The sequence below is a fragment of the Manis javanica genome, chromosome 15 (assembly GCF_040802235.1).
Source record: "Manis javanica isolate MJ-LG chromosome 15, MJ_LKY, whole genome shotgun sequence".
Classification (NCBI taxonomy): Eukaryota; Metazoa; Chordata; class Mammalia; order Pholidota; family Manidae; genus Manis; species Manis javanica.
In genome coordinates this window covers 75,159,840-75,187,792 of record NC_133170.1, presented here as the reverse complement: position 1 = coordinate 75,187,792, position 27,953 = coordinate 75,159,840, and the positions used below count along the sequence as shown (strand labels likewise).

General features: G+C 47.8%; 1 protein-coding gene and 1 long non-coding RNA gene across 3 annotated transcripts in view; one reads left to right on the top strand and one right to left on the bottom strand.

Moving 5' to 3' along the window:
* The window catches only part of SRRM4 (serine/arginine repetitive matrix 4), a 142,994-nt gene that overhangs the window by 7,995 nt on the left and 107,046 nt on the right, over positions 1-27,953 (bottom strand). For both annotated transcript variants that reach the window (XR_012125412.1, XM_073222378.1), the window contains exons 5-11: positions 25,345-25,371; positions 23,676-23,726; positions 20,534-20,632; positions 19,507-19,663; positions 6,133-6,437; positions 1,859-2,059; positions 569-679 (exon numbers count right to left, since the gene is read on the bottom strand). Coding sequence is in view for 1 of the 2 variants with exons in the window: in XM_073222378.1 (XP_073078479.1) it covers positions 569-679; positions 1,859-2,059; positions 6,133-6,437; positions 19,507-19,663; positions 20,534-20,632; positions 23,676-23,726; positions 25,345-25,371 (951 nt within the window). In the remaining variant the exon portion in view is untranslated. The remainder of the gene's footprint in view (positions 1-568; positions 680-1,858; positions 2,060-6,132; positions 6,438-19,506; positions 19,664-20,533; positions 20,633-23,675; positions 23,727-25,344; positions 25,372-27,953) is intronic.
* LOC140846373 (uncharacterized) lies at positions 578-27,944 on the top strand. Its single transcript, XR_012125413.1, has 3 exons — positions 578-3,413; positions 24,545-24,653; positions 27,516-27,944. It is a non-coding gene; the product is annotated as an uncharacterized lncRNA (long non-coding RNA).

Genomic DNA, 27,953 nt, shown 5'->3' with positions numbered 1-27,953 from the left:
GGTGCGGTGAATTAACGGGGATCTGGGCCCAGCCGGGCTTTTCCCTGGGGGGCGTGCGGGGGAGGGGCACTCACTTCCTCGCCTTCCCTGTGCCCGCCTCCGCCCCCCCACCTGGGACAGGCTCGTGGGTCGACCCGGGGCCCGGGGAGGGCAGGAGGATGGAGTGGAGTCTGCGTGGCGAGCAGTGTGCGGTGGGGCCGGGCGTGCAGGGGTGTTAGCCTTGGACGGTGGGCATTACAGAGGTGCGGATGGGAGCGTCAGGTGGGCCCGGGGCGTAAGAAAGAACTGGGGGCTCTGACTGGGGATGAAGGCTGAGATGTGAATTGTGGGGCGTGGACTACATTTGTTGGGGTGGGTACCTTAGGACACTAGGATAGACGTGGGGCCTCACTGCCACTCCAGGTAAGACAAAGGTAATGACAGGAATGCGGAGTCATCTCACCCTACTTACACGGGCGGAATTGGGCGCGCCACCCACTGAGAAGCGCCTGGGGGCGGGGCTAGAGAGGCGGAGGTGCAGAAGGCCTGGCGGATGGGTGGGGCCAGGGCTTGGGGGCGGGGCGGGTACCTGCTCGGGCTGTAACGCGAGTAGCTGGGGCTGCGGCGGGAACGCGAGCTTCTGCTAGGCGGGCTCCTCTTGTCAGACTTGGAGGAATAGCTGGGAGAGCGCGAGTAGGACCTGGAGGAGGGGAAGCAGCCCCCGAGGAGCCTGCTGAGACCCACGTCTGTTTGGCTACAGAGTGCTCTTGACTTTTGCTAGACTACATTGTTGTGCAAACAATTACCCCTTCCCTTCTTCACTCTGCTAATGCCTCCTACTTTTAGAGAATTATATTGCCTTTTTTTTTTTACCAGTTTTCCAGGAACATATGTCTTCATTCTTACATCCCTAAAGTCAGGTTTTCAAATAATTTTCATCTCATATATTCTGATTATGATCATCTAGCAGTGACTGCCAGGGTCGGGAGGGGTTATATATGTTCAGTGGGAAAGTGCTGTGATGGATTAGCAATGTCTACTATGGGCACAAGAATGGGTAGTGGGTACACTCTCTCATGCTTTACCTTTGCCAGCTTTCTCTCAAGGAAACACTAAAGTTTTCCTTCTTTTTATTTGAAAAGCCTTCTTATGACTTGTTATGATGTTCCTTTGTCCTTTCGTGCCTTCTTAGGTGATCATAATAACCATGCCCGTTACATATTGCCCTGGGACTCCTTTTTTACGTGCTGCTCACAGTGGTGTAAGGAGTGTAAACAAGGAAAAGCTCCTCCAAACAGTGCTCTGGGAGAGCGTCCAGCTATGGAAAAGTTGCTTTTGCCAACTTAATCTTTGGCGGTGCATTGAGAAACATTATGCAAAAGAGTCAAGATGAAACATGCTTTTGGATATTTTAAAGGGATGTCAGGCATTTCTATCTACCACATCACATAGTGTCCCTTTTCTGTGGAGCAATATGAGTCATTTTTCTTACCTAAAAATCAGAAATAACTGCTTGTCCAAGTAATTCGAATTGGAATTCCAAGTTCAATTCTTTTATTTTTTTGTTAATAAAGTAACAATAGAGCAATTTCCCTTTTTGCTTTTTCTGCCAGGGAGCTCAGAGTCACATTTGCAGCCTACCTTCATAACAACTATACAGAATAGTAGCATGTGCCTGTGGGACACAACCTTTTTCTTGACTTCATTTTCTCTCCTAAGGTTAACAGACCCAAGTTCACCAGCTAGTAGTAATGGATAGAATGGGCATTCAAACTCAAAGTCTTTCTGACTCCACCATGGGCCAATGACCTCTCTAGCTACCCCAACTAGCTCCCTAAGGAGGAGACGGTGACGGAGCAAAGGTCAAAACGATACTCACCTTTTTCCGGAGGAAGTGGATCGGCTCCGGGTATACCTGGGGGAGGTCCTAGGGTTGGGGGATCGGGAGGAGTGACTGGAAGAGCGGGTGCTGGCATAGGAGGAACTCCGGGAGTACCCTCTTGGGGAGCTCCGGGCTGTGGATGGGCCCAAACTGGACTTCTTTGCCTCGGCACACTCCAGACATGGCGACTGGAATCCTCTACGGGGTTGGAGGAGAATGTCTATTAGCATTGGCCTTCCTGCTGTCTGGGGGTGTTTCCAGCTGATACCTCTCTCCCTTTGCCTAGGCTATGGTGCTCTCAGAACCCCTTTCCCACCTTTCCCATCTTACCACTTCTGGAAAGGCTTCCCAGGCCACAGATGTTAGAGGGGTCGAGAGAGAGTGGGATTCATACCACAGGGGGCACACTTGAGAGTGCTTTAGGACATTGGACATGAACCTAATAGTAAAAACATCATCTCAGATGGTGAAAGATTTGTTCCCTTTTAAATCTTTTTCAGTCCTGATTACAGTAGCAAGAAAGCCCAGGTTGGGTACCAGTGGCTGTTAACCATCGCCCCAAAGAGAGAGAGCAGGCCTGGGGCTCAGAGCTCTGCGCAGGCAGCTATAACTAACTAGAATTAGATACACTATTGTAATGATATGCATTTTTTCAGGTGCCTTCTATTTAAGATGGTACCTGTAGTTCTTATATATAGTCTCCTTATATAAAAAGTGAGCTTGTTAAAAGTAAGAGTACCAGGAGTACATGTATATGCTAAAAATAAAAAAGGTGACATGTAGTTGGTTTTAGTATGGGAAACTTTTGGGGTAGCCCATTTTGCAGATGGGGGAATTGAGACCCAAAGAAGAGTGGAGGCTTGTTGAAAATCACCCAAAGGACAGGGTCCTGTCTTCTGTATTCCACCCTGCCTCAAGCCATGCTGGGCTCCTGTTAGGTTCCCAGTTAGGACATGTTCCTTTGCCTGGGCCAAGTGTCAAGTTCAAATCACGTTAATATGGTTTCAAGGCTCATCATGGCCTGCTCACCCCTGCGGTCTCAGCTCTAGGCACTTCCCCCTCTTGACTCCAGCCATTCCTCCTGGAATATCCCTGCTTCCTCCTTTGTCTACAGGCCTCAGAACATTCTCACTACCTGGAAACCTCTTCCCTCCGTTCTTTACCTAATTACTCCTTCTCATGGCTCAGGCTTTCATTTGACTGTATCTTTTCTAGAAAGGCTTCCTTGATGCCCTGCTAAGTCTGGTTGGGTGACCTCCAGTGTGTGACCCCAGCCCCAGCGCTTCCCCCGTCCCTGGATTGCCCACTTGGTCTCATGATTGTCTCTTCCTCCCCTAGACACTGAACTGCTTTGGGGGCAGGACTCATGTCCCAGCATCTAGGACAGAGCCGGACACGTATGTTCTAGGTCATTGATAAATAGCTGTGAAACAATCATTTTGAGCCTATTAGTGTCCTGGGTGCTCCACAAGCAAAATTTCCTTTAGTCCAACCAACAACCGGATGACGTGGCACTCTTATTATCTCCAATTTACAGAGAAGACTCAGAAGGGTAAGTTACTTGCTCAAGGCCACCCAGTCTCAAGCCCCTTGCCCCACCACCTGCCAGCCCCTTCCCTTCACTGTCTGTGGTTCCCCTGATACAGAGACCAAGTCTCTGTGGGACACAACCTTTTTCCACCTCTGCTCATAGCTGACATGACATAAACAGCCATCGATTTAAAGATCATTTGTATTTTAGAGTGAAAGGCTGTACTTAAATTATTTAATCTCACTGTCCACATAGATCAAGTTAAGCAGGAAACTGCTAGAATCTGCTCAGGCCTTAGCTCCAGTTTTGGAAACAGATCTGTGTTTGAAACCCAACGTTGACTCTTAACTAAACAAGTTTCTTAACTACCCAGAGCCTCAGTTGCCCAATCAGCCAAAAAAAGGGTTATAATAATACTCATCCCATGAAGGTTCTATTAGAAGGTAAGGAAGATTAGCCATGGCAAATGCCTGGCATGGTACCTAGCCTACAGTCAGGGCTGACAGCTACCAGCTGCCGTTATTATTGTTGCTCTTCTGTTTCCCTAAGTGCACTGCGGTATATCAGTAGACACAGGCACCCTTCCCCCTGGGAACATCCCTACCTATTCTTGGGGACACTGATATTTGCTCTGACCCCACCCTGGCTCCCAGGCAAGTTTGGGTGTGAAATGAGGTCACGGATGCCCTGCGGCAGGCAAGCCAGAAGCTAGGTCTGCGTGTGGCTGCCAAGCTGTTTGTCCAGAGCTGAAGTGGGCTCTGTGTTGGAGACAAAGGGTGCTCTGTCCTTGAAGCTGTTGCTGGCTTCAGTGTTAAGGCTTTGGCTATGGCTCTGAAATCATGGCCTCTGAACAGAAGCAGACTCCCACCCCCAGGAGAAAGAAGACCCCTCTGCTGGTAAGGCAGAACGCAGCAAACCTTTCTTCACCCCTCCTGGACCTCTGCATCTGCTCCATTAATCCCATGCTCCTAAGGAAAAGGACCATGTCATTTTTGTATCTCCAGCACTGAGCTGAGGAGCTGACGTAGGAGGTGTCTGATAACCAGTTGAGGGATAAATAACAGAATAAATGGTACAGGGTAAGTGATCAGTGATTTTAGTAGCTATCATTGTAGCATTATCCTCAGTGAGTAGCATTTTGCTGTGATTTCTGGAGTGACAGAATAAGGGAGTGATGAAGTAATAGAATTACAACTGGTTCATAAACAACTGCACGGAAGGGTTTCCCGCTGGAAAATTGCATCTCACAAGTGTGTTAAGATGGGCAAAAAAGCTGTGAAGTCTCAATGTTCTACCATATCTTGATTTCCCTTTACCTAAAATTGTCCTGTCCTGTGGGAGATGTGTGTATATATGTATACACACACACGAGGGGTATACGGGGACTCTCTGTACTTTGCATAAGTGCAACCTCCCCCACTATCAACATACCCCACCAGAATGGCATATATGTTACAATCAGTGAACTACAATGAACCACATCATTCCTACCCAGAGTACATAGTTTATATTAAGGTTCTCTTAATACATGGCAGTGTGTGAACTCAGTGAGTTTTCACAAATGTATCATATGTGCCCACTATTGTAGTATCACACAGAATAGTTTCACTGCCCTAAAAATCCTCTCTGCTCCACCTATTTCTTGTTTTCTATCCCAACCCCTGATAACCACTCATCTGTTTACTGTCTCCATAATTTTGACGTTAATGAAAATTGTCATTAAATTTTCTATGAAAATTTCATAGAATATCATATAGTTGGAGTCATATGGCCTGTAGCTTTTTCAGACTGGCTTATTTCACTCAGTAATATGCAAAATTTTCCTCCATGTCTTTTCATGGCTTGATAGCCCATTGCCTTTTAGCACTGAGTAATATTCCATTGTGCAGATGTACAGTTTATTTAAACATTCATCTACTGAAGGACATCTTGGTAACGTCCACATTTTGGCAATTATGAATAAAAAGCTGCTATAAAATCCATGAGCAAGTTTTTGCATTGATGTGAATTTGCAGTGCATTTGGGTAGATACTGTGGTATATTTTTAAATAACAGTGACTTAAAATGAACTTAATGTTAGACTTTCTCCTGAGATTACTGGTAAAACTGACATCTGTATTTTTCCTTCCCAGCCCCCACTCCTCCTGATATCAGGCCCCTGGCTTTTCCTTCAGAGACCCAGATAGGCCCTGAGTTTAGTGTACGTGGGAAGATCCTATTCATTAGCCCCAATGGTGGCATGTGACACATTTTAGCCTAGAGCACAGCATCTCCTGAGCCAGAGAGATTGGTCCAAGGGTGGACTAATAACCCAAGCTGGGCCAAACAGAGCCAGTGAGCACTTGCCCTAGTATTTTGCTGAAACTGGGGAAAAAGAGGCATTCTCTTTCCATTCATTGTCTAAACCAATAGAATGTTAGCTGGTTGACATATCTGCCAATTTGCGACGGTCTGCTTGGAAGTGAAGCCAACAGAGTGGGAAGCAGAGCTGAGAGACGTAATGGAAAGACAGATTCTCAATGATATAGTTTTGAGACCCTGGAGCCAGCTGTACCTGAAGCTGTTATCCTTGGATTTTTTTTTTTGTTTTTTTTTAGTAGGCCAATTTCAGATGAGTTTTCTCTTGCAAATAGAAGACTCCTGGGTCAGCAGGCTGGGATGGATACAGGGCTAGGGTAAGAGAAAGATGGTATAGCTAATCCTGGAATGCCCCCCACCCCCACAGCCCAGACGCACTGACCTTGATTCTCTCCCCCTGCTGGTGGGGGAGAGATTCTCCAAAGTGGTGCCCTTGTTCTGGGGTGAGGAGGTGGTGAAGGAGTTCCCTGAATCAGAGGTGTTGCCACAGTTGAGCTCCCGGCTCTTGTTTAGGCCCCCAACAGGGCTCCCCTTCTCCTGCCCCCGAGAGCTGGCTGAGCTGATTTGTGTGGAGGGTGGCGAGGAGGTGTCATTCCCTGAGTCGTACTCCTGGGAGCATCCTCGGGGGGCGGTGAGCCGGCTGGCTGTTTTGGTAAAGAGGTCAGCAGCAGACCCCGACCCAGTGATCTGAAAGCAAAAACACCCGTTGGACACCGGCTGATTGCTGGGCCTGTGGGCTGTGTCTAAATAACCAAGAAATGTTTACCGTCATGATGCACTGTAACGAAAGGAAAGGGAGAGAGAGAGGAGAGGAAAGAAGAGACGCCAAAAAACAAAAGCACAAATTCCTGAGAGAATACCACAGAAAGGAGATATTGTTTTACCCCCTGCTAGGATAACTGGAAGATTTAGCTATCATGCAGAGAAAAAGCATGCGATCCAGATTAAACAAAAGAAAAAGGAAATCATACAGAATTTAATTTCTAACAAAATAACTCAAACAAAAGAGAAAACTTAATAGAAAGGGTGTGTGTGTGTAAAACACCCTTAACCTAAAACAATAGTAAAAATAAAGGAAGGGGAAGGAGAAAAAAAGAAATGGGGCTGTGGGCCTGAAAACAATACTCTTGGAACTTAAAAAAGGAGATAAAGCCAAAATTTTAAACTTCAACCAAATCCTCAAAGAATTTGACTTTTTTTTTTTTTTAAAGAAAAAGTTGCCTGAAGAGAACCCTAAACAAATATCACATGGGGAAAAGAAATGAAATAAAGACAAGAGTTTTTTTTTTTTTTTTTTACTATGAAGTCAAGGTCACAAAATGACATTTGAGTAGTTTTCAACTAAAGGGGAAAAGAAGGGGGGGGGGGACAAAAAAAATGGAAGTCAAATCGTCTGAAAACAAAACAAAAAAAGCTCTCTACAGATATCTGCGTGTGTCCTTTTCCCCCTGGAGAAGGTAGCTAAGGCTCTCAAGTGGCTTCTAATAAATTCTCTCATGTCTTTGCGGATTATATCCACTTACCAAGCAAGAACTCCTCCTTTAGTAGGTAGGTAAGGTGTAAGAGAAAGGGAAGAGCGGGCAACGTGAGTCCATCGTTAGAGTCGAAAATGACAAGAAAAAACACACACCTTTCTGTACATCCTCACACTTGGCCCTGATCTTTGAGTTTTGGTTTTTCAGTGTTCTTGACAGGTGAAGCATCAGTTCTGTTTGGTTTTCTCACTAAGGGGACCTCAAGCCATCAACTACCCTCATCAGGCCCTTAATGCCCAGGGTGGATCAGACGCAAATGGAAGCTAGTGTTTACATCTGTCTGGGTGTCCAGCTTGGGGGGACACAGCGAGGGTGTGCTTGCAGCTTTCGGAGGGGCTTGCGGACTTGGTGTTGGGGTGACTGGGAATGAGGCAGGGTTCCCAGAATCCTGTTGGGGGCTGATCTAGGACAGATGAAGGCATGAAGGAGGTGAAGAGAGCCAGCTCTGGGAAGGCAAGGATGTTTTGCAGCACAGCGGGTGGTTTTCTTTAAGTGTTCAGACCAGCCTCATGGCTGCCATGACAGCGGGTTCAGTTCTGGCCCCTGCCAACAGTACCATGCTTATTTAGCTATGGGCAAGAGGGATCCCTACCTTGGGCCTCTTCCAGTAATAACCACCCCCACTGGGCAAGAAATCTGTGGGGCCAAAAGGGCACTACCTGGAAACCACTTCCCCGAGACCACTCTCTGGGTACCTGAGGTGGCAGAGTTCTGGTCTACAGATTTATCCTTCTGGGAAAGGCGGTGCTTCAAGTGTGCACACTGCTAGGTCCAAGGGTGGTTATTTGGACAGAACTTGGATGTTCAGACTGAGGTGTCCTGTGCAGGTGTGGGAGGCCCATCAGGGAGAAAGGGAGGGGCCGGGGCCTTGGGGCAGAGTCTACCCACACCGCCGTGTTTTGGCCTGGCACTCTGAGGGGTCTGAGATTCTAAATTCAAATCTGACTTCCCAGATCATTTTAAAGGTACAATAGGAGACCATATGTGCCAAGATAGGAGAACATATTCACTTAAGTTTGCTGGCTTGATTTATAAACATTTAGACATACAGTATGTGGGCCTCCCTCTATACTCTTGCCCCGGCTCACAAATACGAGTGCAGGCCTCACCGTCATGAGCCTGCTCCCCGCCCCCTCCCACTTTATCCCATGCACCTCAGGCCTACAGGAAGGGGACTAATGGGCTTTCATAAGGAACTATTTCTGCCTTCTCAGTAGCAGGTCATGAGGGTGTGACAGCGAGACAACAGAACTGTGAGAATAACAGAGTTCACTCTGGTAGCTTAGGGTATTGGCTCCTGGACTGGGGAGACAGGACCTGCTTTGTGGATTCTTCCAGGAGGCTTTGCACACAGGATGGTCCAGCTTTACTAAGTTTTACCCAGTGCAGCTGCCACTGTATCTGCTTGCTGATATGGCTAGCTTTACTTTGGCAAGAGGGACCTCAAAATAAGGTTGCCCAAGTAGAATTTTCTAGAGTGAGACTTCTTTCAAAAAAATATGAAGGCCCTGTTTCCATCAGCTCCTCCTTTTTGTCTTCCCGTTTGCAGTTTGGGGGCCATGTCTTTCCTACCTCTGGAAGTTCAATGGCAGCACATGTATTCTCACCACCTTTGTCAGGAATGAGAAAGCATCATACCAGGCAGCTGGACCCTGGGACCTGGGCTCTCAGGCTGGGGCTTGCTCCAAGGATGGGCTCGGAGAATCATTGCTTCGGTAGGGAAATTTTGGTGTCCAGTGTATCCCAAGTGAATCAAGCAAGCCCTTCCTGGAAGGAATCAGGCTGGACGATACCTCAAGTGAAAAGGCTTGTGAGCATAATGGTTTCCACTGTCTCATGGCTTGCTACCTGGGGATATCTACATTGGGCCTTTCTCTCCTAGGTACTTGTTCCCAGCCCTGACTACTAATTTCAAAGCATTCGCCCTGGTGCATCATGGGCCCCCATGGGCAAGGATTTCCAGAGTTGGAGGCCCCTCAGGGCTGGTGGAGATAGAAGGGGACTTTGTTCTCCTTCTCAGCCCTATACTCTGAGCTCACAAGAACATTTCCAGAGTGTCTCCACTTGACTGGTGACCATTATCCACATGTAATTTGCATGATTAGAACTGACAGCTCTCTAAGGTATCATGCTTTTCCATCATCACCAGAAAACAAAGATGAAGATACTACTGAAATGTTCTCATTGGGTTCACCCCAGTACCTGAAAATGCCAACTTCTGCTTGTTTAAAAGTCCCATTTCTTTGGATGAATCTAAATTCTTTGACATGGATGACAATGTCCTTTACAACCCAGTCCCGAGTACTTCACAAATGTCACCTCTTCCACACACCCCCATAGTGGCCACCACAATATATACCAATTGATTAGAATTTTCTTAGTTCTGCCACCACATCTTGCTCTCTCTACCCCAGGCCATTTGTACATGCCATTCCCTCTGCCTAGAATACTCTCATTACTGCATTTCACATGGCTAAAGTTATTCATCCTTCAGGTTACTTATTACCTCTACAAGGCCTTATCTGATTCCCCAGGCCAGGATAGGACACTCTATTTCATTCATTTGTTCAATCTCATATTCATTTACTCAAAAATGAGTGGCTTCTGTGTGCCATAGCACTGTTAAGTAGGGTAACTGCTTGTTTTATTGCCTGACTCTCCATCTGGGTGGGAGCTTGTTGAAGGCAGAGACCACGCATGACTGGCTCAGTGTTGTCCCCAAGTACTCACCAGGGCGTGGCAGAGAATAAGTGCTCACTAAATCTTGCCAAATGAACATACCTGCTCCATAGTCCCTTGGAGGCCTGAGCTCAGGAGTCTGGGCCCATCCTGACTTAAGTCAAGGGTGGCGATGGCTGCGGATCAGGCCCTGGTGGGGTCCAACTGGGTGACTGCCAACTTTGGAAATCTGATGGCTTTTTAAGGAGGGACTGGCCTTCATCATATCAAAATAGTTCTAGGGAACTAGCTGGGCCCTTGGCTGAAGGTTGGTGTCTTGAGACCAGGCCAGGGCTTGGGTGTGTGAGCAAGAGACAAGCTCTAGAATTGAGTTCTAGGTCCAGAATACCCTCTGCTCTTCCTCTCCCTCCTGCCTCTCCTCAGACCCAGGACCCTCGGAGAAAGCACCCAAGGGACCATCTACAGGTTCTCACCAGATAAGTTCCAGGCTAATGTGAGCAGTTCCAGATCTGAGAAGCCTTCTAGAAGAGACAATCTGTGCTGTGTTCTCCTTTCTTTTCCACCCTCTTCTACTCCAGAAGTCAGATTAAAAGATGGACTGGGTCTGACCATGTGCAAATAACAAGGCTGCCAACCCATTCAGTGACTCTGCAGATTATCCAAAAGTGCTCCTTCCTGGTCAGGAATTTAAAAAGGTACTCCCTCTGGCCAGACTAGTTAGAAAAAAGATACGCTTCCCTCTGGGCTGAAGCACCCCTATATCAGTATTCATGGCTGGCTTGGTGAATGGAGGGCAGGCGGGGTTTAACTCCAAGGTCAGTCTCCCTTGTGCAGGGCCCAACCAGCATAACAGCATCCCTAGCACGTACCAGATGTACAAATCTTCTCCCTCTGTTTGACCTGCTTAAGGGATTACTTTGAGGGTTGGGGAAGAGGTGACAGGCTGAAGGTGTTCACTCCTGAACTCTGTTTGGTTTGTCTTTACAAGTCTTGATGGGCTCCGTCTACATTTCCACATGATAGGAACATTGTAATAAACGCATAGGGATGTCTGGATAGTTTATGGTCTCTTAGCCCCAGACTCCACTCTCTCCAGAGCTCTCTGTTATGCCCACACAAAGAGGAGGAATGATACATTAAGTGGGGCCAAAGGCAGAAAGTGTGTGTGTTGGTGGGTGGGTGGCAGCAATGATAACGCAAAGGAGATCTTCAAGTCATGGACATTGCGAGGGCAGACAACTGAGGCCTCAGGGCTCTTGCCTCTGCCAGCCTATCTCCAAGGTCTCCTTGCTAGCCAGATACTCACTCCAGCAGGGAGGACGTAAATAGTTGCCCACTTGACATAATAGGACATCTCCCACTTGCTCCTCCCTGTCTCCTCATTTAGATAATGGCCTCTCAAAAATCATCTTTGAAGAGCTCTTTTTCACCTGATGGGAATTTCTCTTCCATGCACTTAATCTGCCCCTGTACCCCCAGCTTGGCTGCAAGATGGTGCTCAAGATACTCACAAGGAAGAGTTATCCCAGACCCATTCCTGTCTGATAAAATGCCTTCACGGTACCTGAGACCCTAGTTTAAAACCTGGAACCCTTGTACCAGGGCTCTCTCCTTTGGTCCTTTCTCCGTATCACCCACACCTTCCTTTCGCACCTTCACAGAGGCCTGCCTTTGGTGTGTGGCATGAAAATGCAGCCCTTCTAAGATCTGCTCAATCACCAGGTAAAATACCACCAAGTAAAATAACACCTTCCTTAATATGGATTCTCCCAGAAACTGAGACAGGAATTCGAATGCTCATAGTTTATTTGAAAGGGCAAGGAACCTCTGTAGGAAAGTGGGGAGATGAGATGGGGGAGAGAAGAAGCCAATAAAAGATGCGCTATGAAACCAGCTACCGTGGTGGATGGCTGTTGGACACTCTGGGAGCCAGTCAGAGAAGAGGTGGCTCCAGAGTTAATCCCAACCAAGGAGGGAGCTGGGCATTTATACCAGTTCATCACCCCTCATGAGTTGAAGGCTGCATTAGGGGGTGTCAATTCTCTCATATGTACAAACTGCACATGGCCAAGCAAAGTGGTCTTTGGGGGCCAGAAAACATCTTCTGGGAGCTGGAAGTTGGCCATGTGCCCAGAAGGGGGAGGATGGGGGGATATAAATGGCTAGCATCTGCTTCCCCCAAATCACCACAGAGAAACTGACAGGCCAAGTTATATTTCTTTAGCCCTCTTAGTATGTTTGACAATAAATTTGAACTAACCGCCAACACTGTACGATGAAGCAGTTTCACCTAATGATCCCATTTCTAGTTTGTGCTAAAAAATAAGATCTGGCAGCACTGGGTCCACATTCCCACTTGGTAATAGCTTGTGGGTATTACAGCTGCCCCTTTTAGATGGGGCATCAGCTCTCCTGGCCTCAGACTCCCTGGGGGTCCCTGTTGCTTGTATCTCTTAGCTGACTTGCCCTGAGACCCCCAAGTCAGTGACCCTCTGTGCTGAGAGTTTGCTGTTATCCTAACTGCCCTGAAAGAGACAGGAACACAGTGCATCCTGTATGTTTCAGCTCACCCTTCCAGAACTATGAAATGGATTGCTTCATCTTCCCCATCACAACCGTTTCGATCCCTCTTGGCCTTTTGTCAGCAAAAGGAACCAAGAGACCAGACCCCTTAAGCCGTATACATATGCACACTCCACACACAGCTATTGTAAGAGCCCTTCCCTTCTGGGTCAGGATTGCCAATCTCAGATTTTTTCTTTTTTTAGGACAAATTGCATTTCACAAAGTCATGACCATTTGGAGAAAGCAAACAAGTATTTCCATTTACTCCTTTAGTCTTTTCAAATGTGAAGCTCCAATTTTTTTTTTCTCTTTTGAACTCATAAGCTTGTTTCATCTCCTTGTTTCTTAATACACTCAGTGTTAACACTTGGGTTTTTCTAATAAGTAATTAAGGTCCCCGCACCACGAACCCCAGCTCCTGGAGTTTCACTGGGAGTCTCTCTGAGCCCTCCAGGGAAGCTGGCACTGTTATTTATTGTTTTTGTTTCAAATCATTATTTAATCAAGAATGGGGAAAAAAAGGCATCCTCTCACTTACACTCCAAAATTTAATTTCAGCTGAATTCTGAGATCAAGAGGCAGCACGGACTAATAGGTTACAAAGATACAATCAAGAAGAGAATTCCAATTAAACTGAACAAGTCCATTTACTGAGCTTCAAATGGCCCCATAGAGAGAGATGGCTATAAATTTTTTTCCCCTCCCTGCCATGTGGGGGACTGGAAATTCTCCTGTGAATACAGAGCGGCGTGGCAGAGCTTTTAGCTAGGGGGTTCTGGTTATTCGTTTAAAAAAACATCCTTTTGTTTCACAAAGACATTAAGTTTATTTTCCTTGCTGTTGTTCATCTTCCTTTGTACACTAATTAGGAAGGCCACACAAGAATGGATTCATTGACCTGTTGGGAGTTCATTTGGGAGGAGCAGGGGATGGAGTAGACTGCTGGGGATTGTGGGAAGATGACAAAGTCCTTCAGGGCTGGGGCGATCCCATGGGGCTGTGCACCGTAGTTGACCCTGGGTCCAGATTGGTGGTGCGGTCTCTTTGTCTTTCACTCAAGCAGGAGGCTGATGGAGAAAGATGGCTTCGACCTCACCAGTTCCCTGAAGCCCCTCTTGCTGGTCCCCAGTTCTCAAAAATCTCAGTTAGACAAAATTTTCGCCAGCCCAAATGGACACAAGAAAAATAGGTTCAAGGTAGTGAGGTTTTCATCTAGCCAAATGCACTTGATTTAAACGCTTATCCTTTCTCCTCAAGGCCATGTCAGCCCTACCTTTTCTAGTGGTAAGATATGATTTTCCTGAGAGAAAATGCTGGTTTTCTTTTTTTCTGTCCTGACTTGGTAAAAAGTAAAAGTCGACAATACTATGCCAGTTTCCATTAAAAAACAACAACAGGTCCTACAAATCCCCAAGTCTCATGCCACCTCTTTGCTGCATTCTGGGTGAATGGTGTTGCGTGTCGAGTCTCCCAGCTGAGCGAAAGCACAAAGGCTATGGCAGAAAGTATGAGAGCCTGGGTCCAGAGTCCCCGGGCCAGGGCCGGTCATCTACATATAGAAGAGAGCCATTAGCTTCTCTTCGTCCCCTTTTCCATGTCTAAGATATGATTAAGATATGATTAAGCTTTCTGAAGCCAGAAATACTTCAAAAATATCATGTCTGGGTTTATTTGCAATAAGTTTACTACTCAACCTTCAAAGCCCAGCTCAAATGTTCCTTTCTTTGTAAAGCCCTCTCAGACACCACTATAGTGACAAATAATAACACTTTGCAACTATTGAATATTGAGTGTGATGTTCCAAGCATTGGGCTAAGTTTTTCACACAGAACTCAAGTTGTATCAGGGCAGGATCCTTACCCATCTTGCTCACGGCTGTTCACCTAGAGCCTGGACCAGTGCTGGCACACAGTAGGTGCTTAGTGCATATATTTTTTAAATGAATGGATACCTTACCTCACTCCATCCTCACAACCACTCTGTGAGGTAGGTATGATTATTAGACCCAGGTACAGATGAGGACACTGAGTCCCAGAGATGTGAACTGACATGAGGGAAGTCAGGTAATTAAGCATGTGGACTCTGAGCTCAGACTTTTTGAATTTGGATCTTAACTTCCCCATTCAATAGCTGCCTTTTATTTAATTTTTATAGGCTGTAGGTTCCTCATTGTAAGTAAGACGAGGATATTAATGGAAGCTCCCGTGAGGAGCTAATAAATGAGATGGCACCCTTAAGAACTCAGCCAGCATTAGTTATTGCTGTTACCCATGGGCTCACAGGGAGATGAGATCAGGAACTCCAGAATATACAGATCTTCTCCAAAGCCCGTGTCTTCACCACCACACTGTGTGGCCTCCTCCTATTGACAAATTTCATGATGTTCTCTTTTATGGATTCCAAGTTCTGTGCGTGCACGCGCGCGCGCACGTGTGTGTGTGTGTGTGTGTGTGTGTGTGTGTGTGTGTGTGTGTGTGGCAGCTGTACAGGTTTTTGTTGGCAAGGAGTGTGTGGCAACTATTGGCCCAGGCTGGATGCAGGAGGAGAAAAGGAGCCTGCCCTTCTCCTTGGTCTAGCTTGTCTTGATTGGTCATCTCCCAGATTCCCTTTCCAGTAAAGACAGACTTAACAGAGAACCCCATGCAACCGGGAAAGGGCTTGGCCAAAACTTGGGGCTGCCAACCTCTCTGTCATCCCATCAGTTCTCAGGCTATCAGAATAATCTTCTAAGGCCCAAGCCACAATTCATCCCAGCTCCCTTACATCTCAGTTGTCATTTCAGCTCTCTGAACCTCAGTTTTCTCATCTGAAAAATATAATAGTAATTGCATCTACATCGAAGAACTCTTTTTTGGATCAGATGAGAGAAAACAAAAAACTGTGTAAAGCATGTTACAGTGCCTGACACATAGTGGTATGTCCCCCTCCCTCTGTTCATCAGTGATCTCAATTTGGTAGACTCCTACCCATCCTTCAAAGCCCAGCTCACATGTGCCTTCATTTGTAAAGCCCTTTCAGACACCAAGATAACATTATTGGTCCTTCCTCTGTGGGCCTACTGTCCATTGTACTTACTTCCATCACCAACAAGGGGTAATATTCAAGATATTCAACAGGTGGTGAGTGTAATTACTGTCCCATCTGAAGGTAGCTGGCCTTGGCACTGGAGATACCACTCTTTAATTGCTGGACTGTGAGAAGGTACCAGGAGAGGGAGAGGATGGCTTTGCTGATGGGTGTAGAGTGGCGACAAGATCTGTTTACCAACTGCTATGCAAGTATTTGAGTATTTTAACAGCTGAGGAGGTACTGGTGCCTGCCAACTCAACCTCACCTCTGATTAGCACTTATCTCACTGCACTGCAGTGCTCTGTGCACTACTAGACTGTGAGCTCTCAAGTTCAGGAAGAGGGTTTATTCACCTCTCTGTCCCCCTAGTGCCTTGAGCAGAGATGGTTGAGTGGAGATTAGGAACATGAGTGAGGCCCTGTAGTGTCCCTAAACTGTCTCCTTGGGACCCTCTATCTGGATTTGGGCTCTGACCGAGCAAAAGGGCTGCAGGTTATCTTTAGCTCAGCAACTAGGATTTAAATATGACACACTCCAAATCTGCATATTCATATCTGCAAATATGCCCTCTTTGATGTAATGGGCCCACCCTTAATATTTTAAAGAGCTGTGCATATGCAAATACCCGCAACAGAGTGTGGCAGGGACCCTGGCATAGAAGACCCTTTACGCTTGGCCTCTGTCATCTCCAGAATCCTGTCTCCATCCCAGACTCCAGTTCATTTCCTGCTTCCTTTGGCCAACTCCTGCTCCCCACTAGTTTCTTGGTCAGTTGTCTGCTCTAATCTAACCCTAGCCCTCGGACTCATCCCTGCCTGCTTACCTTCCACCCCATCTCAGCATCTCTGTACTAAGTACTGTATTTTTGAATATAATTAAAAAATTTTTTCTACAGTTTTTACCTTATCTGTCTCCCTCATAAGGAGGCACAAACTCTTTCTTACTCACTGGATCCTGGGAGCTGACCGTCTATGGATGCTCCATAGATAACTGGTAGATTTGAACAAGTGATTCAGTGACAATGACTCTGCTATTCTCTTTAACAGAAAGCTCAGACACATCTTGGTGCCAGGACTGTTGGAAAATCTTTGGTCTAACCTGGCCATTTTCCACCTCTGCCTTTGTGGGAGAGAAGACGAGAAGGGGTCTAGCATGGACAGTACGCAGACCACCAGACATGGGGGGCGCCCGGAGAGGGGGGTGGGGCTAGCCACGTGGACTGCAGCTGATCTAGGATGGAAGGAAACAAAACTGGGGGTGCAGGGTTCCTAGTCCCAGGGCAGCCATTGAGCAGCCTGGGCCTGGGGAGACACTGCTGTTACTATGACTACCACCTCTATGTTGTCAGCGCTGGTATAGCTGTTGGTACACTAACTACCAGGGTGAACACTCCCAGGGTTCACACTACAGCTGCCACCCTCACTAGCAGCACCATCCCATAACAGTTACCGCATGCCTGCTGCAGTCTCACATGCTTACTTACAGTAAGTCACTGAATCCTCACACATAACTCTTAGGGGGTAGGAGTCATGGTTATCCTTGTTTGGCAGATTTAGAGGAAACCGAGGCACAGGAAGCTCATGTAGCTTGCTCAAGTTTCCACCATTGGTAAGTGTAGAGCCAGCATTTGGGATTTTGGAATCTAATACCCATGCACGTCTGCTGAGTCTTGCCCCTGTGCCGAGCACCAGGGCCAACAGTTTATAGCATGACCTTGCTTTTGTCCTAATGACAAGGCTTTTGAAGAAGAGACTTATTATCTGCATGCTTTTCTAACAGATGAGGAAACAATGGCTCAAAAAGGGTTGAGTAATAATCCCCAACTCAGAGCCAGGATTCATCATAATCATAATCCTGTGGTTTTAACAACCCTGACTCACAGTAGCCCATGGGAGTCGTTTCTCTTTTCTGCATCTCAGTTAATCCCCTTGGAATCAGGGCGTTGGGCCAGGTGTGCCCTGAATGAGTCTCTGCTGGGTTCTGCTGGGTACAGGTGAGCTTCCAGCTCCTCTGACAGGGGTTAGACCCAGCGGGCATTGAGGCGTCACGAACCAGCAGCCAACTGGTACCTCCCCAACTCACCAAGAGTGAGGGAGGACCACACTTTTTTGTTGTTGTTTTTTTTGCAACATCCAGCATTTTGAAACATCTTTACAGATGTGGCCTGCTAGGAAGCCATCCCAGTCAGGTGGGGAAATGTAAGCCAGTTGCTCCTCATGGCATTTTTTAGGGAGGGTCAGTTAGGGCCACTAAGTGGGTTGCCACAAATACCGTGAGCAGGGAGACTGGGTGGCTTTTACAACTTAAAAACATGCTTCTACTGCTTATTACTCATATTTTAAATTGATTTCTACCTTTGCAACAATTCCCCTGGGAGACAAGTGGGCTACTTATGCCTGTTTTCCAGGTGAGAAGGCTGAGGCTGGGAGCAGTAGAAGGAATTGTCCAGTCGAGCTAGGACTTGAAGGCAGGCCTTGAGACTCTCCGCCATACTGGGAAGACCTTGTAAGGACATTCAGGGAGGGGAGGCCAACTGCATAGTTGGGCATTTTCCATCTACAAAACTCACAGCGACCACGGGCATTTCTACAAAGGCAGGCACAAGAGGGGACTGAGGGAGCTGTGGTTGATTCCAGCAAGGCAGAGGATGTGGGCAAAATTAGACCTTGGTGATACAGCGTGCTATGAATGGTAAAGAGAGTTTCCCACAATGCACTGCAGGTAACAAGTATTGCATCAACCAGGTCCAACTAGTGTTTATCACCTTGTCTTGCTTAACCTCCCTGCAAGCACCCCTGAGCCATTCCTTCCTTCTACCTCATCCTTCCTGAAGGAGCGGCTCCCTGAAACGTTCCAATTCACTTGAAGGTCGAGGAAACAGGTCCTTTCCCAGCAGCCAGCTGTGATCACAGGCTATGTCAATGTTCAATCTCCTCTTGTTTGTCCCTTTAGAGTCTATAAAGGGCCTTCACACACTTTATCTTACTGGATGTCCCCAACAGTCCCACGTGGAAATGGTATTATTTCGAGTCTGCTGATGAGAAAACTGACTTTCATAGAAGTTAAGTGACTTTCCAAAGCCACCCAGCTAGGAAGTAGCAAAGCTGGAACTTGAGTTCAGATCTAGTGCCAAATCCTTTGCTCAGGAAACTGCCTGGTGTCAAGCTGTCCGAAGTCATATTCTAGCTCCTTCTTATTGACTGAGGGAACGTGACATGATTCTATTCAATGCCAGGTTGCTAAGCTGGACTCACTCTTGCTCCTACTCTGGGGTGGCTTTACCCCAGACCTTAACCTCTCTGAGCTTTGCTTTTTCTGTTCCATCTGTGGAAGGGACTAGTGAGAGCAGCTGTGGCCTCAATTCCCCGAGACCTTGTGTGGACACACGGGAGGACACAGGTCAAGCGCTAGGAGGTCCTTGAAGGAAAATTCTCATACACATTCAAGGCCAGGATTATATTGGTGAAATCAAATCCCAGCTGCTAAGCAAGGCTACATACAGGCTAGCTAGCATCAAAGATGCAGATTTCACTGAAAAAGCTGGAGTGTCTCAACTATCAAAACCCCCCTCTTTTCCTTCCTCCCCAAAGAAACCTTCAGTGTCTCACAGAAGCATTCCAGTACATGTCACTTTGAAGACCAGTGTGTATTTTTCAGTGTCTCCCTGATGAAAAGCCTGGGTCTTTTAGCTTTTCTCCCTTCCCTGGCACTCCTGGCCCTAAATCCCCAAGCCGAGTGCTGGTGGGCTGGTGAATGACCATTTGGGTAATCAATAACAAGTCTGAAACCCGTGGGATATTTGCCCGAAACTGCATTAACGTGTGTGGTACACTGCCTGCAGCTCGCGCCTCCCTCTATCCCAAGTGTCGTGGCCAATACCGGCTGGGAAGGCCGTGCGGAATACTTACTACGCCCCTGGCCGGCAGGAGGCTGAGCGTCTGGAGGGGCTGGCTGGGCGGGGGGCCGGAGCGGGCCTCGGGGCGGGCCTTGCCGAGGGTCTTGGAGCAGCGGCGGGAGTGCCTTCGGCGCGACTTCCGCCCTTCCTCGGGGGACCGGCCGCGGTGCCTGGGGACAGGGAGGGCAGAGACACCCGAGGGTCTTTTGAGGAAAGCGTGGCAGAGAGGTGCTGAGGGACCCCTGGGATCTGAGGACGAGAGTGCCTGGGTGTGACTGCATGAACGCCGTGGGCATCCACCCACCCACGGCCCATCAGTGGAAGCGGTCCGTGGAAGGCGCTGCTTCCCTCTTTCTCAAATGCTCATCTCTCTGGGCTCCACATTCCCGTCACCTGGGCAGATTTAGAAATCTTCTTGTCCGGGCCTCACCTCATCTGAATTAAATCAGGATGTCTAGTGGTGGGGGGGTTCCAGACCCTGGTATTTTTTAAAAACTTCTGAGGTGATTGCAAAGTGCAGCGAATGTGGAGAAGCTCTGGTCTAGCTTGTGATGTTACTGGGATTATTAAGAGAGAAAATGTATTTGAGATAGCATAATGCGTGGCACAGACTACAATCTATAGATAAATATTTCTCCTTCTCCTCCTCCTGATGGGGGGTGGGACCAGGACAGTGAGTTTTTGAACTTCCGCAGGTGACGTGAACACGTAGTCAAGTGTGAGGTGCACTTGAGGAAGAATACTAGAAGTCAGCTTTGGTGTTTCCATTGGGCATCAGCAATTTCAAACATCAACATCAACAATGCCCCACAACCTGGGTCTTCCTATTCTTGTTCTCATTTACAAGAGAACCCTCCTCCTTCCCGTCTCAGGCCAGGACAGCCCGTGTGTCAGCACAGAGAGGGTCCAGGTTAGGAGAAACCTGAGTTGGAAGGGCCTCGGAAGTAGATACTTTGTGCTGGCCTTTCATAGTTTGCTTAGCTTCTCTGTGCTTTGAGCAGCCCTTTGTGAGAGTGCAAAGCCCAGAGCCAGGTGGTTACCTGCTCTCGCAGCTTGAGGAGCGGGACTCTGAGCTCTGGGACCGCGAGGGGCAGTGGTGATGGCGGTGGCGGTGAGATTTTCGGGGCCGACTTCGAGATCTTGCCAGGGTGAAAAAGAGCGAGTCAGAGGAGGGAAAGGCAGACTTTGACCTTGTGGCATATGTTTTCCTCTCACACCAGAATCACTGTCCCTCCCAAAGTCAGGCACCTTCCCAGCTCCCAGCCTGGGTATTTGGGGCCTCTAACTAGCCATACTGAGCACATGTGAGCAGAACCAGTTCTGGAGGAGACAGCCTACACGACTCGGCCTCCCTCCCGGCTGGAAGCAGGCCTGATACGGGCCACACCCTGGACAGGAAGTCACCCCACCTGTCACCTCTCCCTCACCTAAGGCAGGAGTGTCCATTTCAGACAGCTTCATGAGCTACTCAGATACCGTAATGTGTGCATCAGTCAGGCACTAAAAACATAGCAACTGAAGAGCGCAGCTAAAGGGAGGAGGGACTTTGCCTTTGGAATATTGTTGTAGTGCAGGATCTTCCCATTCTTCAAGCAAATACAGATTTTTATATAAAACATTCCTATTTTAAATGGAAGCTCATTTTTTAAAAAAGACACTATTTGGGGCAAACAAAACACATTTGCAAAGTGAATGAGGCCTTGAGGCTGCCAATTCACAACCTCAGGCCTGGAAGATTAAGTCCAGAGTCAAAAGTCTTCTTTCAGCATCATGGACATCATCAACGATAAAAATGATTAAGAACAGAAGTTGCTACCATTTCCACTAATAACGGCATTATTACAGGTTACTTCAGCTCCCTCTAAGTAATAATAGTGACTCAGAAGTAGGAGGAGCAGTGGCTGTGGTCTCGGGCACGCAGAAGGGATGTCAGGGGGTGGGCCAAGACAGGAAGCCCGGCGGAGTTAGAGAAGGTTCTGTCAGGAGGTAGCCTTGCTATTCCAACAACGGACTCAGGGACTCTTGTAAGAGGTACGGATCATCAGACGGGATCATCAGACTGTATCTCTTCCCATTGCCCTCATGTCCAATCTTCTGACCTTGAACTCTGATCTTGAACCTCAAGAGTCTCTCCAGCCTCCTTGCCCTAACCTGGCAGGGTCAAGCAGTGCCAAACTGCTCGTATCCTTGCTTACACATTTCCCAGTTCATGTCCTCATAGGGGTGAGGATAAGGATGGTGATAGGTCCCCCGTATCTAACACATACTGCGGGCTCGGCACTGTATTCTGAACATTTTCTTTAAATGGACAACCTATGAAGTAGGTCCTCTTATTGTTCCCATTTTACAGATAAAAAAACTGAGGCACAGAGAGTTTAAAGCACTTGCTTAACCTGCAGCCAAGAGTGGTTACCTCCATCCTTACCTGCAGCCTAGACACCCCTCTCCTCCAGGAAGCCCCCCCTCACCACCAAACCCCACGGTGCTGAGGGCTTCTGTCTGCCACCACTCTGCTGTGACCTGCCCCGTGGATGCCTCCTTGGCCCTCTGCACTGTGAGCTCCCCAAGACCAGGAGAACATTCCGCTAATCTCTGTCCTTGGGATCAGCACAGGACCTGACACATATTAGGGCCTCACTAAGGAACGTTGAATAAAAGGGTGCTGCCCTCCTCCACTGGTCACTTGCCAGAGCAGCAACCCTTGACCTTATGGGGCACCTTGGTTCTCCTGCTTTTCCCTCTCCTGGTTCTAGCCTTTTGGCCTGTACCTTCTGGAACTCGTCCAGATCTCCGCACCAGAAGGGCGGCCACCTTGCTGCCCTCAGGCGGGCAGTCCTTGTCTCGGTGGTGACCCCTCCCAGCAACCTGAGGGTCTCCACCCCTTGATCGGTGGCTCTCTGTACTACAGCCCCACTGGATGCGTGACCTTGATGTCTCTGAGGCTTTGTGCTCTATCTGCTCAGTGTGAACGCACACTCAGTTCTTATGACCAATATTGCCCTTTGACTTGAGCAAACGTGATGGTCAGGACGTTCTTCCCTGAGCTGACTCATAGCCCTATGGCTTCCTTCTGGAGTGTTCTCCAGGCCCCTGTGGTGGCAACTGAAAGGCCCTCCTTCGCACCAACCTTGAGTAAAGAGGCCCTTTGGGGCAACAAAGCTGGACACCCTCCCTTAGTGCCCCTCCTTCCTCTTCCCTCCCCAACAGCTGATGGCCTTGCATCCCATTGCCTTTGTTCCTCAGTTTAGAAGCTTCTTAGCGGGAGATAAAATATTAGTTGACAGTAACATTTACAGGGTATAAAGTAGGTGGGTTGTAACCACATTTACTTTTAATTTGTCTGGGAACTGAGCTCCATAGGCAGCGCTAGCTGATTTGAATTTCTACTACCAGCTATAAACTGTGAACCAGCTGGGACCCCGATACTGGGGGTAGGCGCTTCACTGATATCTCCATGCTGTAACTCCCACAGCCAGGGCTCAGACTCATGTGCACACACACGCATGTGCACACACACCATCGGGCCCCCCCACCCGACCACTCGTGCACATACAGCACACAAATGTGCATGGGTAAAAAGCACCCTATGCCCTCCATGTATATAATGCACATGGATTAATAAGCAGCATACATGCCGAGCGCACAGAATTAACACACAGAGGCAGAGGGTACACTTACATGTATACTGTTCACATCATGCTCACATAAGCACGAGCATACATAATGCATTTGTGTGAACAGAAGTGCACCACACCTACACACATACACACACTAGTTACCCACACTGCATACACATAGTTCACTCAGATGTTTGCATGATGGAAAAATGTAGATGTGTGCAATGTGCACACTACAGGTATGCACCCTCCAAACAAATACATACACAATGCACATCCATGCGCACAGAATTCACATGTGATGGGCACGCCGGGCACACAGATGCACACCACTCACTTTCATGCACACACAGACACACATGCACACACACACAACATATACAACCTTGTGTGCTCAAGCATACCTAAACCCACAACCTCAAGGCCACTTCCCCTTCCCTCTCATCATCCACCTGCCCCCTCGCTCTTTCCCTGTTTATATGGCACCTATGATACTCGGCTGTTAGGAGGCCAGGTCTCCCACCTCCCCAGACTGGAGAGAGCATTCCAGGTGGTCTCTACTTACTGCTTTTTGTGCCTCTTCTCTTCTCTTCTTTTGCTTTTTGGGCTAGAGGAACTAAATAAGAAATGACCCATTAATTGAAAGATGCAAAATTCCAGTGAAAGATCAAAAGAAACAAGTAGTTAAAATGCTTAACACACAGTGGCCATAGATCCAGGCCCTTTCAGAACAGACACTGCTCATGTCCAAGACCAGAGCAGCCTCTGCTGACTTTTTCACCCAGCAGACTGAGAATAGGGTACAGAGGATGCTATGGCCAGCTTTGGTTGCTTAATAAAAATAGTAGAAATAAAGGTAATACTAATGTCTGCTGTGTTTTGAGGACTTATTATAGGGTGGGCACTCTGATGAATACTTATTGCCACAATCTCATTTTATTCTCCCCACAACCTATGGATAGGGGCATACTTAATAAGCACTCATTTTACAGATGTGGAAACTGAGTGTCAGAGAGGCTAAGATGCTTGACCAGGATCACACAGGTGAACTGGATGCGGCCCAGACCACAGGTCCCTGGAGCCCATGCTCTGGACTGTTGTTCAATCAATTTATAAGAGAAGAGAAGGGAATATCCAGGGAGACACTCTGAAGCCTCCAGAAGCTTAGCAGATTCTGAAATGTTCTGTCTATGAATATTCAAGCATCTGTTTCTATTTTTTTTAAAGCCAGAGGGATGAGGAATGCATAGAATGGACAATGATGACTCAGGATCCCAGAATAATCAAAGAGAGGCTGCAGAGGGCAAAATGCAACTTGGTAGTTCAAGCCAGACTGGCATCAGAAGGTCACCAAGAGGGCGTTCCCAGCACAGGTCCCGGGAAGGAGAAAACCAATTTCCTCCAACTGAAATCTTACTTTGGTGTTGGCTACAGGATTCATCTCCGTGTCTGACTCAGCCTGGGCAGTGGAAGAGTCTAGGACCTCACTGGAAGATCCAAGTTCACACCCCAGCTCTGCTGCTTAGCTGCTGTGTGACATCAGGCAAGTTACCTGCCCTCTTGAAGACCTGGTTTTGTTGACTGTGAAATGGGGCCATTGCTCAGGCCATTTGGCTGAGCTGATGGATGATACTAGAAATCGCTATTGCCTTGTTAACCAATGAATGAAAGGATGCTTTGCTCTGCCAATGCCCTAGGTGTGGCTGTTGTGACTTAAGAAGCCACTTGTAGGGTGTCCTGACTCTCTGTTTGGCAGATCTGGGTTTGAATTTTGGCTCTGCCACATTCTGGACATGCCTGTTACATCTCCTGTCTGAGTCTCAGTTTCTTCATCTGTAAAATGGGAAAAATAAATATATCCACTGCCTAGGTTTTTGCAATTCATGGAGATTCAATACACACCCATGGGAAGGATCCACTTTACAGTCAGGACCCATAGGGGACACTCACAGCGTGTCCAGTACAGTAGGACTTGGCTTCTAACCCTTGGCTAGGATCTGGGAAGGCTCTGGCAGGCTGGCTGGGGCTGATGTTTCTTCTCCAAAAGCCCCAACCCAAGAGTTCAACCAGTGGCAAAAACAAATCGACTCTTGCAAGGGCAGTGAAACTTTCTAAGAAGGGGCACTGGTAGGGGTTGGGAGATGGAGACCGGGGAGTGACCCCAGAGGCCACCTAAAGCCTGGTTGGGAAAGCAGAGAGCTGAAGCAAGCAGCCAGACGCAACAAGATTCTTACCTGTGCCTTCTCTTCTTGGAGAATGACCTGATTGGAGGGGATAAAATAAGTGAGGGAAGTGGGGAGGGATGGGAAGAGAAAGGGGGAGGAAGGGGAGAGGAAGGGAAGAAAATAAATATAGGTGAGTGAGGTTTCTTTGCCTGGGATGAATGTATCAGTGCATTTATGGTCTTGCTATATATCGGGGGGTCAGGAGACCTAGCAAATCCTCCTTAGATTTCAAAGAATTGGAAGACCATATAGGAGACATTGCTTTGCATTTTGAATTTCCAGGTCAAATCTAGCAATGCTTCAATCCTCACCCACAGCTGTTAGTAAGTCTGTCTAGGATGAGATTGGATGGGAGGACATGAAGAGAGTCCTCCGCCTCCTCTGCTCTTTGCCCCCCACCTCCCTTTCATCATTTCCTCCTACTTGTGGAATCATGATCGCCATTATGGGACAAGCAACTTCCATATGTGGAACTCCTACTGTGTGCGAGGCTCTGTGCTAAGTGTCTCTCACACATAATTTCATTCAGAAATTATGACCCAGATCCTGTGAAGTACTACTAACAACCACAGGACAAAGATACCGAAGCCCAGAGAAGTTCGTTAAGTTGCCCAAAGTCACACAGCTTCACCTGTGGAACTCTTACTCATTCCTCAGAGCCCCACTCAGATGTCATCATGTCCTTGTAGCATTTCCTGGTTCCCTCAGGCTTGTTGGGTGCCTCCTCTTTGCTCCCATGAGCTCTGGGGGTGCTTCTGATCTCTGCAGATTATAATTGTCCATGCGCCCCATTAGGATGTGAGCAACTTGAGGGCACAGGCTGGGCTTTGGTTCTGTTCTATTCCCGAGGCCCAGAATCCTCATTCATGACATATAATGGGTATTTGATAAGCAGATGTGGAAAATGTGATTAAAAAAATAAATTCTGAAGCCTTGTTAACAGGAGAAAAAAAAATTCTCAATGCATCTCCTACCCTTAGCTCCTATCTCCAAAAATGTCAACTGTCATTAACCCAACATTTCAAGAACTTTGGAGGAGCTGGGCCCACAGTAAGGTGGTGCTCAGTCAGTGGGGGGTTTGGAAAGGACCAGCCTCCTAATGTCCCATTCTATGCTCCTCCTTCCCTCTAAACCTCCAACTCCTGGGCTGACTGTAGTTGGTAGAAAAAGCCTGTTTCTAACCTCTGGCACAGTCCCTTCTTCATAAGACACCCTTGAGTGACAAGCCACTTGGATGCCAAGACCCAGGTATGGAGAGGTCCCCCAAGCAGCACGGACAAACTGGTCAGCATAGGAAGGCAGCAAGACGGCAGCCTTCAGCCACGGACAGTATTGCCTTTCTGAAGGACTCCATGTTGGGAAGTCTCTAACACCCAGTTAGCAACACCTCCCTAACTGGTCTGCCCACATCTTGTGTTAAGCACACGCTCAGCATCGGCTGGAATGTCTGGATGGGTGGTGGATGCAATCAGCAAAACCAAACTGAGCTGAGACCGTCTGGCAACAGGGGCTGAGATGTGAGCACACCCCTGAATCGGGAAAATCCATTCTGGGGGCAACTATGAACCAAGGCTGAGATGCAGGGGGGAACCCAAATGAACTCTTACTTCTTGTACTGTTGTGATTGTTTAACTGCACAAGTAACCCACCATTGATGCAGGGAAATTGGCAGATACAGATAAGTAAAAATAAAATATAAACCACTTTTTCCCTGTCACCCACAGCCAACCACAGCAATTAACTTACACAGGGAGTGTCAAACTCCCTGTTTCCAGGGGCCAAGCAGGCTTTGTAACTGCGTGCAGTTGGGGGCAGCAGGCTAAGTGGGACCTGCGGCAAAACAGTGCACCCAGGCTCTGTCTAAATGCACAGCAACCCCTCAGCCCCAGCGAGGGCTGCCTGCAGAAAAACTGGCCCAATGAAGACAGAACTTCGGATTTTATAGAGCAGCTGGAAAACCTGATTTTCATACTGCAGAATCTCCCAATTATAAAATGTTGGCTTGGCCCATGACCCAGAGATTGGAGTCCTTTGGTGTATATTCTTCCAGTCTTCCCCCACAACATAAATATACATGTGTGTGTGCACAGTAGGCACCTTTTGGAATATGTGTCCTGTTCATAAAGAGCTTCAACTACTGTAATTCCAGCAGCTATGTTTTACATGATTCCATCCTCTAGGACGCAGGTGGACCAACCAGAGAGGCCTTTCCTTGGGAACATGGAATACGGAACAAGACGGAACGATGCAGTATTTTCCTGTGGTTGAGCCTGCGACACATAGGGATGGGGACAGGACACCACCCTGTCTCCCCACATAGACGGAGACGGTGTCTCCCGCGTGGGTTCCCTCAGCTCTCGCTCCTTGGTGCCGGCCCCTCCTGGGAGCTTGGCTGGTCCCTGAGACACTCCTGCCCCCTCATCATCAAATCCCCCTTCTAGCCTCAGTTCAACTTTAGGGGCCTTTGGTCTTTACAAGCAAAGTTCCAAGTTACACAAGATATAAATAAGTAACAATTCAGAAATGAAACAAGAAGCTTCGAAATAACCTTTTAGTGCCATCAACCCGCAGCCCCCGCCCCCCTGCCCCACCCAGCAACCCCGTTTGCCGAGGAGGAA